Below are 13,588 nucleotides of genomic sequence, written 5' to 3'. Positions count from 1 at the left end.
CCTGTGGGTTTGGCCTCAAAGTGAAAAGACCTGTGGGTTTGACCTCAAAGTGGAAAGACCTGTGGGTTTGGCCTCAAAGTGGTCAGCCCTGTCGGTCTGGCCTCAATGTGGTAAGACCTGTGGGTTTGGCCTCAAAGTGGTAAGACCTATGGGTTTGACCTCAAAGTGGAAAGACCTGTGGGTTTGGCCTCAAAGTGGAAAGACCTGTGGGTTTGACCTCAAAGTGGAATGACCTGTGGGTTTGACCTCAATGTGGAAAGACCTGTGGGTTTGACCTCAAAGTGGAAAGACCTGTGGGTTTGACCTCAAAGTGGAAAGACCTGTGGGTTTGACCTCAAGGTGGTAACACCTGTTGGTTTGGCCTTAAGGTGGTAAGACCTGTAGGTTTGACCTCAAAGTGGTATGACCTGTGGGTTTAACCTCAAAGTGGAAAGACCTGTGGGCTTGACCTCAAGGTGGTTATACCTGTGGGTTTGACCTCAAAGTGGAAAGACGTTTGAGTTTTGCCTCAAAGTGGTAAGACCTGTGGGTTTGACCTCAAAGTGGAAAGACCTGTGGGTTTGACCTCAAAGTGGAAAGACCTGTGTGTTTGGCCTCAAAGTGGTCAGACCTCTGGGTATGGCCTCAAAATGGTAAAGACCTGTGGGTTCGACCTCAAAGTGGTAAGACCTGTGGGTTTGACCTCAAAGTGGTAATATCTATGGGTTTAACCTCAAAGTTGAAAGACGTTTGGGTTTGGTCCCAAAGTGGTAAGACCTGTGGGTTTTGGCCTCGAAGTGGTAAGACCTGTGGGTTTTGGCCTCGAAGTGGTAGGGTCTGTGGGTTTGGCCTCATTACGTTGTTACCGCTTCTTTTTCATGATTCGGCGCTTAAAAATGAGGTGTTTAGTTTTTTTTCAAAGATGACAAGTCGTTTGAGATAAGTTTTTTTATCCAAATGGTTTCACCGAATGACTTTTATCTGGGTGCATTTGATTGACTTGGCTCGCCAAATAAAAGTCCAGATGTATCTTAGAATTGTTTATGCTGAATGATTTATTATGACATGTTTTGGTTCAAGGATTAGCAAACGGCCAGCCCAACAGAATCTTTCGAAGCCTCAACTTGCTTCTCATCCAAAACTGACTTAATATATGGATGGATGTCGAGTTGGAACTTTTCAACAAACATCAGCTGCCGGAGCTTTTAAAAGCATATGTAAATTTTCTTAGACACATGTCTCTCTTCAGGTTCTTTTTCCACATGTCTTCCTTCACGTTCTTTTTCCATATGTCTTCCTTTACGTTCCTTTCCCACATGTCTTCCTTCACGTTCGTTTCCACATGTCTTCTTTCACGTTCGTTTTCCACATGTCTTCCTTCACATTCCTTTTCCACATGTCTTCATTTACGTTTGTTTTCCACATGTTTCTTTCACGCTCATTTTCCACATGTCTTCCTTCACGTTCCTTTTCCACGTGTCTCTCTTCACGTTCTTTTTCCACATGTCTTCCTTCACGTTCCTTTTCCACGTGTCTCTCTTCACGTTCTTTTTCCACATGTCTTCCTTCACTTTCATGTTACACATGTCTTCCTTCACGTTTGTTTTCCGCCTGTCTCTCTACACGTTCGTTTTCCGCCTGTCTCTCTTCACGTTCCTTTTCCACATTTCTTCCTTCACGTTCATTTTCCACATGTCTTCCTTAACATTCGTCTTCCACATGTATCTCTTCATTTTCCTTTTCCACATGTCTCTCTTCACGTTCGTTTTCCACATGTCTTTATTCATGTTCCTTTTCCACATGTCTTTATTCACGTTCCATTTCCACATGTCTTCCTTCACGTTCGTTTTCCACATGTCTTTATTCACGTTCCTTTCCAACATGTCTTCCTTCACGTTCGTCTTCCCCATGTCTCTCTTCACGTTCCTTTTCCACATGTCTTTATTCATGTTCCTTTTCCACATGTCTTTATTCACATTCCATTTCCACATGTCTTTATTCACGTTTTGTTTCACAAGTCCCTCTTCACGTTCCTTTCCATTAGTCTCTCTTCACGTTCGTTTTTACATGTCCCCATTTACGTTCTTTTTCACATGTCTTTTTTCGCGTTGATTTTCCACATGTCTTTATTCATGTTCCTTTTCCACATGTCTTTATTCACGTTCGTTTTCCACATGTCTTCCTTTACGTTCGTTTTCCACATGTCTTTATTCACGTTTCTTTTCCACATGTCTTCCTTCACGTTCGTCTTCCACATGTCTCTCTTCACGTTCCTTTTCCACATGTCTTCCTTCACGTTCGTTTTCCACATGTCTTTATTCATGTTCCTTTTCCACATGTTTTTATTCACGTTCCATTTCCACATGTCTTTATTCACGCTTTTTTCCACAAGTCCCTCTTCACGTTCCTTTCCAATAGTCTCTCTTCACGTTCGTTTTAACATGTCCCCATTTACGTTCTATTCCACAAGTCTCTCTTCACGTTCTTTTTCACATGCCCCCATTTACTTTCTTTTCCACAAGTCTCTCTTTACGTTCTTTTTCACATGTCCCCATTAACTTTCTTTTTCACAAGTCTCTCTTCACGTTCGTTTTAACATGTCCCCATTTACGTTCTTTTCCACAAGTCTCTCTTCACGCTCTTTTTCACATGTCCCGATTTACTTTCTTTTCCATATGTTTTTATTTACGTTCTTTTCCAAGGATAAGTTTACTCCGTGATACGAAATTGCAGAAATCATACAATTAAATTATTAAAATTAATGTTCTGGTTTGTAGTGTGGAGCGAACCCACGCCGGTAAAGTCGAGAAAACCAACGTCTTAACCACTCGATCACAAGAACATCAACAAATCTGACGGATATGTAAACCTTTATCGAATACATTAGTTTAAACTTTATTTAATTTTACAACGATTGTGAAACAAGCTATTACAACTAATAGTAATCACTCTCGTTGGCACGATGTTCCGCGAGAGTGTGGTCTTGTGTTGTGGGGGGAACCGGAATACATTGGAAGCATCATGTGATAATGCACATCAACAAATCACGCTTCGCGTTATGTACATAAACCAATTACACTACGCGTTATTTACGCATTCAAAATTGTGGACATCAATGAAAATCCTTTTACAAATATTAACATTTGTTAAAGAGTTCCAGTTGTCAGTTTCTGATATGCCACACTTTATTTTATAATATATTCTTTTAAATAAAAAGTGCAGTTTAAAAACCATGAAATAGTCACTTTAAGAACTCTGATGTATTTTTAATTATATAGGAAATCGTTGTAGTTGTAATGTATATTTCGATTCAGAACAAACAATACAACAATTATAAACAGAAACTAGTAATCATGCATCTCGATTGTATTTCTTCACTTTATTTTCCTCGAAGTCTTATACACCGTGCCCAATCGTTACGAGGTGAAGTTGTGGAGGTAATGTTGGTTAGTGGTGGGATAACGCTGGATCGTGGTCGATGTAACGTTGGTTAGTGTTGAAATAACGCTGGATCGTGGTCGAGGTAACGTTGGTTAGTGGTGGGATAACGCTGGATCGTGGTGAAGGTTACGTTGGTTAGCGGTGGGATAACGCTGGATCGTGGTGGAGGTTACGTTGGTTAGCGGTGGGATAACGCTGGATTGTGGTGGAGGTTACGTTGGTTAGTGGTGGGATAACGCTGGATCGTGGTGAAGGTTACGTTGGTTAGCGGTGGGATAACGCTGGATCGTGGTGGAGGTTACGTTGGTTAGCGGTGGGATAACGCTGGATCGTGGTGGAGGTAACGTTGGTTAGTGGTGGGATAACGCTGGATCGTGGTGGAGGTAAAGTTGGTTAGTGGTGGGATAACGCTGGATCGTGGTGGCAAACACGACCAGAGGTAAGAAATTTCATTAATGTTATCGAGAAATTGATGTGAAAAGTATGATCATCGAGCTTTAAAGCTGCACTCTCACAAATTTACAATTGTGACAAACCCTTTTTAATATTTTGTCTTGGAATGAGCCAAATTTTGCGTAAAAATCTGAAAACCAGTGATATAAGACTTCGGGCAAAACTCAGATCGCAGTTTTTCATACTTCCGTTCGAAGATTAATGTTTTATGGCTAAAGGCGTTACTAACGCCCGAAGAAAAATGTATAAAACATAAATTTTAAACATAATTATGAAAACCTGCTGGGTTGGGGGTATGTGATATACACCCCAGTGGTTTCATACCACGCTCGAGCGAATATATCTCACCGAGTACCTTTAATAATAAGATTATATTAAGATGTAATGTATTTGTTATGAAAATATTCAGTAACGCTTAAATATTGTCTCAAAATTATATTTTAAGAAATACAAAAAGTTTGTAATCAAGTTTATTTGGAATAAATACAATAACAATGTAAATATAGTTATAACATTGTTTGACAGCATATATATTTTCTCAGTAAGGTTACATTAAATTATAACTGTACAAGAAAGATGTATCACCGTCAATAAATGTAATAATAAGAAAAACAGTTTTTAACAATTTCTTGAAGGTAACTCCTCAGCACATTTGCAAATTTCTTGTTGCATCGAAGCGTCTCTTCTGAATTTAATTTTAACCTTTTTTGAGAGATTCGTCACTTGTTGTGCTTGTAAACCGTTTTTTAGTCGCCATTTTGTAACCATTGACTCAGTCGGTTACACACAACAGATTGCTTGAATAAAATGGATAGTCAATAACGTGCGTGAGTTAGCTCCCATACAGTGAAAAGATAAGCCGAGAGAGAAGTTACAAATGTAGGAGGTGAGATAGTACTGTTTACCTTGCATGTTCGCAAAAATTAGCTCGTTGTAAGACAAGAAAGAAAGAAAAGTTGTCAAAACATTTAATATGTGAGAGAGCAGAGTGCAGTTAAAAAAAAACAGCGAAAAACACGACCAAAGAATAACAAGACAGCTTCTGTCCGTAGGAAACCATCTATAGATATAGTATTTTGATATTGTTTAGTACAATTAACGTGTAAAATTGTCATTGAAGGTGACTTTTCAGAACAGAATATTGTAAAGCTGTATGATGTTGTGGACCTGTCCTATTTTGCTGGTAAACGTTGGTTGCACTGTGGTTTTAATTTCTGTCTTTTTTAGCAATTCTCCAAAATATTTCGTTTACTTTGACACTTAATCAGTACATTATTGATTTATTTAAATTATAACAACTAATATATTCATCAAATGTCCCTGATGGACGCATTTTAATGCATGTTTTTAACCTTTCTCTATTAAAAATTCCCACACGTATGCATGATAATTTATATATCAGTGTGTGTATACCACTAGATAATTTACGTCATAAATGCTTCGTCGGAAGGCAATATTTTGATTCGAATGAAGACATTAAACAAAGATAACTTTCCTATTACCACCATTTTAAATGAAACATGGCGCATTCTACGCCGCTTACGGTCTTTTACCAGAGTTTGATTGAGAGTTTAGTTTCTTAAAACACTTCGACCAACCTTTTCACAATACGGCCGTCTGACGGAGCACTGTCAAAACTGTAACGTGCGACGTATTTCCGGGCTTTGCTTATTTGCATTTTACCAACCAGGTAAACATACGTACTATGAAGGTACTTCCGTCTATAACGGAATGTTGTACTATGAACGCACATCCGCCGTGTACAGCGGACCGCTACAAAACATTATTTTGGAAACAGGTTTGTCGAAGTGTTTTATGAAACTAATGACCTTATCAAACTTCGGTAATAAAACGAAGGCGGGAGTACATATTTAATTGGCATAGACCTCCATTTTTTATTTACAATGGTGTAGTAAAGGGAAAGTTATGTTTGATTTAAGTCTTCATTTCAAGCAAAATGCTGCCTTCTGATGTAGCATGTATGACGTAATTTATCACGTGGTATACACACACTGTGTATGATAATTTATATATACAACCTTAAGAGTTGTTTAAATCTCAACGCATTTTCAGAAAACAAAGCAAGTCTCATTTTCACGCATCGCGATGAATCACTTGATTAAAAGTCCATGCAGCAGCAATGTCATAATTTATATTGCACCAGAAATCATTGTTCTCGACTGTTATTGTTTCATTTTATTTCCGCAATGTCATATAACAGTTTCTCTTTCAGTTGTGTCCATTGCACGCGTTAACCGAACCTTAAGTATATTACTCAGGATGGAAATTTTAAAAGCGTTCATTCTTCTAGGTACTAAATTTTATTTATTATTTACTATTGTTTTACTTTTTTGTTTATGTCAGATTTCTACAAGAGTGTTTACAAGTTAAAATAAAATACGTTATATGCTGACTCGGCCTCAGAACATTCGGTATCCTATAAACGTTTTCGTAAAGAATTCACGGGTAAATAAAAAACGATAAAGAATAATTGACTAAGAAATGAAATTCTTGAACCTTTCATTCGGCTATCATAGATTCCAATCAGACTTAGATACCTTTGACAAATCAACGCTTTTGCTTTCGTTTAGCATGTTCAGTGTATGCGACATGTGCAGAAGAATCGTCAGCGTGTGCAGCAGTTGCAACAGAGGAAACAAACCTCTATGGCACTCTGTCAGTGTTGACCGACCAACAACCCAATGGGACTGTGCTATTGAGGATGACCCCAAATTTTGACATGAATATAAGCGTTGTTTGGAAATACGCCTTCAAATATGACTCAGTTGCAAGTGCCAGAACAGTTACACCAAACAACACAAACTTTCGGTTGTATGAAAATGGTGCTTTATACTTGATGCTTATAAACGCAAGCATTGACTACAACGAAACTTACTTTTGGGTTGAGCAGTCGGACAGGAGAATAGTTATGTCGCCATTCATTCAGCTGATTCTGAAAGGTATTTGATTAAGTGATTAGTTGTAGCCCGGAATTATAGCTATTCTGGTTTTTCCGACCTTATCCTCCGGTACAAACATAATTAAACCGTTGTAATATACACAAGTTACTTAGGAAACAATAGTCATTGGACTGTTACATGAATTTCAATAGCTCGAAATTCACCTTTTATTTGTACCGGCATGGGAAAACCCTGTTATGTTAATTCCGGGCTATATGTTGTAGCTAGGATGAAAAGTTTGAAAATTCGAACTCTAACGAAGTGATCTCCCCTATCCTGCCTTTATACGCTCTCGTATTTCTTCAAAGAGGATGAGAGTGGTCTTGTAGTCCGGCTCTCACAAAAGAGGTTGTGGGTTCACCAGTAGTTTCCATTGCCTCTCAAAAAAGACACCAGCACTGGTTTCTAGCAAAGAGATACCCTCTAGATTGGTGCATATCAGTTTCTAGCTGTCTTCAAACCATCGACCAAAACAAATTTGTTTAAAATCAATTATGTGAATTGAACGAAGTAATACGATGCCATGAGTTTAGCATCCACTAAATAAATATAGAATAGTACGTTTAGTTATTTATTTTTCAGGTAAATGTAAAACCAATACCAACAAAGATGCAGATCATACTTTGTTTCCTCTCGTTCTATCATCGACCATTGGAATCTGCGTTGTGTTCTTTCTCTTTATAGGAACCTTGATATTCTTCATTTCTGCTATCATGAAAACGGGTAAGATTCTTTATAAATGAAACTTGCATTTAAAGCTAAGAAGATCTTTACGTGTTCGCCTGGCCGAAAATGCTTTTATGTGGGTTCGGTATGAATACGTGTCCGCCTCGCACAAACGTGGTCATGTATCGGTATAGATACATGTATGTCACACACGAGCATTTCAATGTATTGGTTCGAAATAAATATATGTCTGACTTGCACCTAAATGGCCATGTATGGGTTCGGTACAGTAACATGTCCAATTCGCACAAAAGTGGTCATGTAAGGGTTCGGTATTGTAACATGTCCGTCATGCACAAAAGTGGTATGTAGGGGTTCGGTATAGCAACATGTCCGCCTCGAACCAAAGTGGTATGTAGGGGTTCGGTATAGTAACATGTCCGTCATGCACAAAAGTGGTATGTATGGGTTCGGTAAAGTGACATGTCCGCCTCGAACCAAAGTGGTATGTAGGGGTTCGTTATAGTAACATGTCCGCCTCGCACAAAAGTGGTATGTAGGGTCCGGTATAGTAACATGTCCGCCTCGCACATAAGTGGTATGTATGGGTTCGGTATAGTAACATGTCCGTCACGCACAAAAGTGGTATGTATGGGTTCGGTATAGTAACATGTCCGTCACGCACAAAAGTGGTATGTATGGGTTCGGTATAGTAACATGTCCGTCACGCACAAAAGTGGTCATGTATGGGTTCGGTATAGTAACATGTCCGTCACGCACAAAAGTGGTATGTATGGGTTCTGTATAGTAACATGTCCGTCACGCACAAAATGGTATGTATGGGTTCGGTATAGTAACATGTCCGCCTCGCACAAAAGTGGTATGTATGGGTTCGGTATAGTAACATGTCCGCCTCGCACAAAAGTGGTATGTATGGGTTCGGTATAGTAACATGTCCGTCACGCACAAAAGTGGTATGTATGGGTTCGGTATAGTAACATGTCCGCCTCGCACAAAAGTGGTATGTATGGGTTCGGTATAGTAACATGTCCGCCTCGCATAAAAGTGGTATGTATGGGTTCGGCTCCAGCCAGGTTATCTTGGCATTCCAAAAGGACAACGTTCCTTGCTTCTACCTAACTTTAATTTAATAAGTAACAGACGCTATTTGGTTTCCAGCAGTATTTCTGTAATCGACCTTTTTATAACTTTATGTGATGCTTTTTTCGCCGGCAGTTTGCCTGGAAAGTCTTTGCATAATTCTATACTAATTTATGATTTGGCAGATTTATATCAAAGACTGGTGTTAAGAAGAAGAAGTACTAACGGGACACAATAACAAAATTACATCGCTTGTTATGAAGAAAACCTTCGTCTGGAGCTAGTAGGTACTGTTTGCAGATATAACTCCAAAAGCACCTTATTGACGAAGTTGTTTTTAAGGAATTGACTGAAAAACTTAATTGAATAATTATGTTTCAAAACTGTATCCATGCAGGTTGTTTTTGACACCTTTCAAATGCATATCGGATCACGCTCTGCTTGTAGCTTACGTAGATGACCAAGGTGTTACGGTTGTTTTCGGAGCTCATGGGAGATGACCGAGGTGTTACGGTTGTGTTCGGAGCTCATGGGAGATGACCGACGTGTTACGGTTGTTTTCGGAGCTATAGGAGATGATCGACTTGTTAAGATTTCACGAGGGCGTCAAGAACGGAGTCGAAAGATACACTTAAACATCTTATGAACAAAAGGCAACAGCGACTTCAAAATGCTACAATCAGTTAATAAACTGAGGATTCCATTGCAGAGGTCCAGATGCTATAGACACTATAAACATGAGATTTATCCACGGAACAATGTTTTTAAACTACACCATTGCTCATGAATAATTTTACATCAACATAAAACTTTCATTTGTTCTGGTTATACACGATTGGTTTGTTTGAATACCTAATAAAAGCTGAGATGTTTAAGTGTTTTTATATGGTAGATACTCAAGTCGTCGACTAATTCAACCTCATATTTTCAATTAGGAATGAACCATTGTTAAGAATGTTAGAATATGATTTCAAAAAAATCCAAACTTTATCAGTGCCTTCACTTTATAGTGACGACGCGTACCTAGTGAAAACTCGAACTCCACAAGTCGGATGTGTCGCCTAACGAATTATTTACTGTCGACATTATAGCTGTTGGATTGGCATTTTATTCATTTATAGACAATGATGTTTCCATTTAACTTTAAATGTAGGTGGCATTTGAACTGAAGTTTAAACGTTAAGCCGGACAAAAATTAACAAAAAAAATTAACAAAGGGCAATAACTATGGAAGCAAGAGTTACGATTCTTGTGCACTGTACTTGCCCTCAATGAGATATATCTACATATGAAATCTCAAGTTGATATCACTAATAGTTTACGAGATATGCCCCGGACAAGTTAACACGGGACGCGGACGCCAACAAAGGGCAATAACTCTAAAAATAGGCAAGCAAGGGTGACGGTTCTTGTGCACTGCACTTGCCTTCAATGCGATCTATCTAGCTATGAAGTTTGAAGTTGATACCTCTTATATTCTTTAAGATATACCCCGGACAAAACTTTAAGCATGAAATAAACAAAGGACAATTACTCTAAAACTAAGAAAGCAAGAGTTACTGTTATTAAGCACTGCACTTGCCCTCCATGCGATCTATCTACATATGAAGTTTCAAGTTGATAACTCTTATTTTCTACAAGATATGCCCCGGACAAAACTTTAAGCATGAAAATTAACAAAGGGCAATTACTTTAAAAATATGAAGCAAGAGTAACAGTTCTTGCACTATGCACTTGTCCTTTAGGAGATCTTTCTACAGACGAAATTTCAAGTTGATACCACTAATTGTTTACGAGATATGCCCCGGACAAGGCAAAACAGGATGCCGCCGCCGCCACCACCGCCGCCGCCGCCGACAAAAGTGACCCCTATATGTCGCCTTTTCAGGAAACACAAAAATAAACTTAGTGAAAACATGCTGTTGTTTTTAAAGTTGAATTAAAATAAAACAGTGCTTCTACACACAAAATATGAAAATAACTAAGGAACACCCACTGGTGCTGTTATATTAATTATTTATAAATGCTGCTGCAGAACTAACTCCAACTCGTGATCTCGTCGCACAGTTTCCGACATTTTACAACCACATAGTTTCTGAAAAATCAGATTGTCATCCTTAACAGAAAGTACGAACACATTGTTCGTACATATCTTCCGCAAAGGCAAGGTTCTGGAATGTCTACTATTAAACCGTTGGTAATATCGATTTTTCGCCATTTTTATGCATGCGTTTAGCAAAATTACAATTTATAACCACAGGTGACAGTATCAGTCTGGGATGGTGAACATTTTATACATAATAAGAATGTATATTTCACCGAAAGAAAAGCAAAAATAAATAGTTCGCTCGTCGCTACGCCACTTCTGTATATAGCTTTCGATATTTACTCGGTGAAAGGTATATTGCGATCTTACACTGAAAAAACCATTATGCTCTATGCATTACATGCTCTTCTGTGGTTTAAAGAGATTTATAGTAAACTAAAAAAGGATGTTTCACTGTTTCTAGCAGTATTAATTAGATATTTTTCTCTGTTTACAAACTTGACCTTGCCATCGCGCATAATCAGTTATCACAGGGCTGGGACACGATTTCAACGACGTCATTTCCGAAATGACGTTATGTGCGCAAATAATTTGGTGCTTTTCAGAAAAACCTAACTGTCATTGTTTTTCATTTTGTGGGACGTACTTTATAACACTATGTTTGCATGAACGAGCGTCTTTGGGTCGGTTTTAGCGGTGTCCGCAGTCCGTGCATGATGTATGGGCAGAAATGTTCACAGGTTTGGTTACTGTTAGTTTGTAACTAACTCAGTTTCCAGTTAAAACGTCATGCCGGTAATACACAAGCAGCAACTAGTCTCAAATTTAAAGGAAACACGTTTTTTTGTCATCAAGTGTTAAATGTATATGCATTTAAATGTCAGTACTTTATTGTTTAAAGTCCAAGTACGCAAGAGATAAGATAAGTTAAATAATTATTAAATAAGAGAAAAATAAGTGCTAATATAGCTAGAAGGGAAAACATTCATTTGAATCATATTACGCCAAAATGAAGTAAAACAAATCATTGATTAACTTAATAAAAGCAAATCGCGGCTCGATGGGATTGGTCCAAAAGTAATTAAACATTGTGGTGATACTATAACACTGTATAGTCCGGGTTTAGGGAAACTCATAATAAGTCGGCGACCTTCTCGACCAGAAGGGCGCCGACTTTAATTGATATTATCCAAAATGTCGCTTTAACCTATGCTTGCAGACGAATGATTTTGATAGTATCCACGTTGCACGATAAAATGTGAAATAACGTGTGTTTTAATGTGTACTTTAATTGATAACATGGTGTAATATAATAGCGGCCCTGAACATTCTTCTTAGCAAATGTTGATTTTAAATAACAACGTATCCCCCAAACAGAGGAAGGTTACACTGTACCATAACAATTTCATATAAAAAAAGTTATGTTTCTCAATCTCCTACGCAGTAGTCTCCCGTGGCGAGCAGCGACAAAGGGCGTTTTGAAAAACTGGCATTAAGCTTAACTGATTATTTGGAAAATGTCATTCAAAAGAATAAATTCCAGATAAATCCCTTATAATGTATAGTCTTTTTATCCCCGTCCAATTTACTCATACCACTTAAGTGTAAATACAAAACAAATACTATTGTTACAGTAGTTATCAACAATGTCTTTCGAACATATGTATACATAACATGGTGTCATTGAAGTAAATAACTTCTTTTTGGTGATCAACATGCATGTTTTTTTTTCTATTTTTATCTCGCCGACTTGTAACTATGCATCAATTAATTCTTGTTGCAGTACTGAATTAGTCAGTTTAATGACGCATGGGTTAAAGATGTTGACGTGGAAAGCTTTTTGGGGCTATATTTTTTTAAAGAAGATAAGCCTTTGATTTACCAAATTATTTTGCATAAACTAAAAATTATATCATTTTTCGGAAATAAACTTACACTTTCAATCGTATTTGTCAATTACAAGTTGGATATATACAATCTGGCTTGCTTCTTATATCAGCAGGCGTGCCGAAGGGGTCAATACTGGATCCACTGTTGTTTCCAATATATATTAATCATATAGGACTTTGTAATAATAAAATGAATATGGAACTGTTTGTTGATGATTCGACCTTGCAATAATCTGTAGCCATTCATCTAGCATTGAATTTCAACTTTAAAGTAATCTGAACTACGTCGTTGATTGGTGCAACATAAATAACATGTCTCTACATCCAAATAAATCAAAATGCATGGTAATAGGCACACACTATATATAAGACAAAGCAAACTGCTTATCTAAGTTTTACTTTCAATGAAATATCCTTAGAAAATGTAAATGTACAAAAACTGCTTGGAATGTACATATATATATATTGACCTTAAAGCTGCACTCTCACAGATTGAACGTTTTGATAACTTTTTAATTTTTTGTCTTGGAACGAGCCAATTTTTGCGTAAATCCATGGGAATCAGTTATATAAGACTGCTGACAAAAAATAAGATCGCAGATTTTTATATTTAAGTTCAAAAATTGATGTTATATGCATTTTTCTTAAACTGTTAGTAACGGTTTAAGTCATAAAACGTTAATTTTCGAATTAAAATATCAACATCTGCGATCTGGATTTTTGTCAGCAGTCTTATATTATTGGTTTGCGGATATTACGCAAAAATTTGCTCTTTCCAAGACAAAACATAAAAAAAGTTGTAAAAAATGGCAAATCTGTGAGAGTGCAGCTTTTAATGACATTCATAAAGTAACTTTGTTTGCAAAACAATAAACTTTTGGTCAGCTAAATGTACAGGCCAGTTAGAACACTTACTTTATTTTCTTAAATTTAAATTAAATCTAACAGCATATTGAATACGGCCCAAACTTGTATATAAAACAAGTAATGGTATGAACCTTTGTGACATGACAGAGATGATTTTTTGCAATGAACATTTTCCCTTAGTTCGT

The 13,588-nt window shown here is 37.5% G+C and overlaps 1 protein-coding gene across 8 annotated transcripts; it reads left to right on the top strand.

The window, feature by feature from the left end:
• The first annotated feature begins 3,424 nt into the window (after positions 1-3,424).
• On the top strand, positions 3,425-9,700 carry LOC128219420 (uncharacterized). Of its 8 annotated transcripts, none has more exons than XM_052927275.1 (5): positions 3,425-3,859; positions 6,107-6,184; positions 6,465-6,833; positions 7,416-7,556; positions 8,786-9,700. In XM_052927275.1, exons 2-5 carry the CDS (start codon positions 6,154-6,156, stop codon positions 8,836-8,838), a joined length of 594 nt encoding a protein of 197 aa, XP_052783235.1. In that variant the 5' UTR covers positions 3,425-3,859; positions 6,107-6,153; the 3' UTR covers positions 8,839-9,700. The 8 variants fall into 8 exon arrangements, with proteins under 8 accessions (XP_052783235.1, XP_052783243.1, XP_052783222.1 ...); XM_052927283.1 differs by having other exon boundaries at positions 6,095-6,184; XM_052927248.1 differs by lacking the exon at positions 3,425-3,859 and having other exon boundaries at positions 5,825-6,184; positions 8,786-8,883; positions 9,048-9,700.
• The last annotated feature ends 3,888 nt before the right edge of the window (positions 9,701-13,588 follow it).

This window comes from Mya arenaria, chromosome 2, assembly GCF_026914265.1.
Source record: "Mya arenaria isolate MELC-2E11 chromosome 2, ASM2691426v1".
Lineage (NCBI taxonomy): Eukaryota > Metazoa > Mollusca > Bivalvia > Myida > Myidae > Mya > Mya arenaria.
The sequence above is the reverse complement of the archived record's forward strand: the minus strand, read 5'-3'. Positions and strand labels throughout refer to the sequence as shown.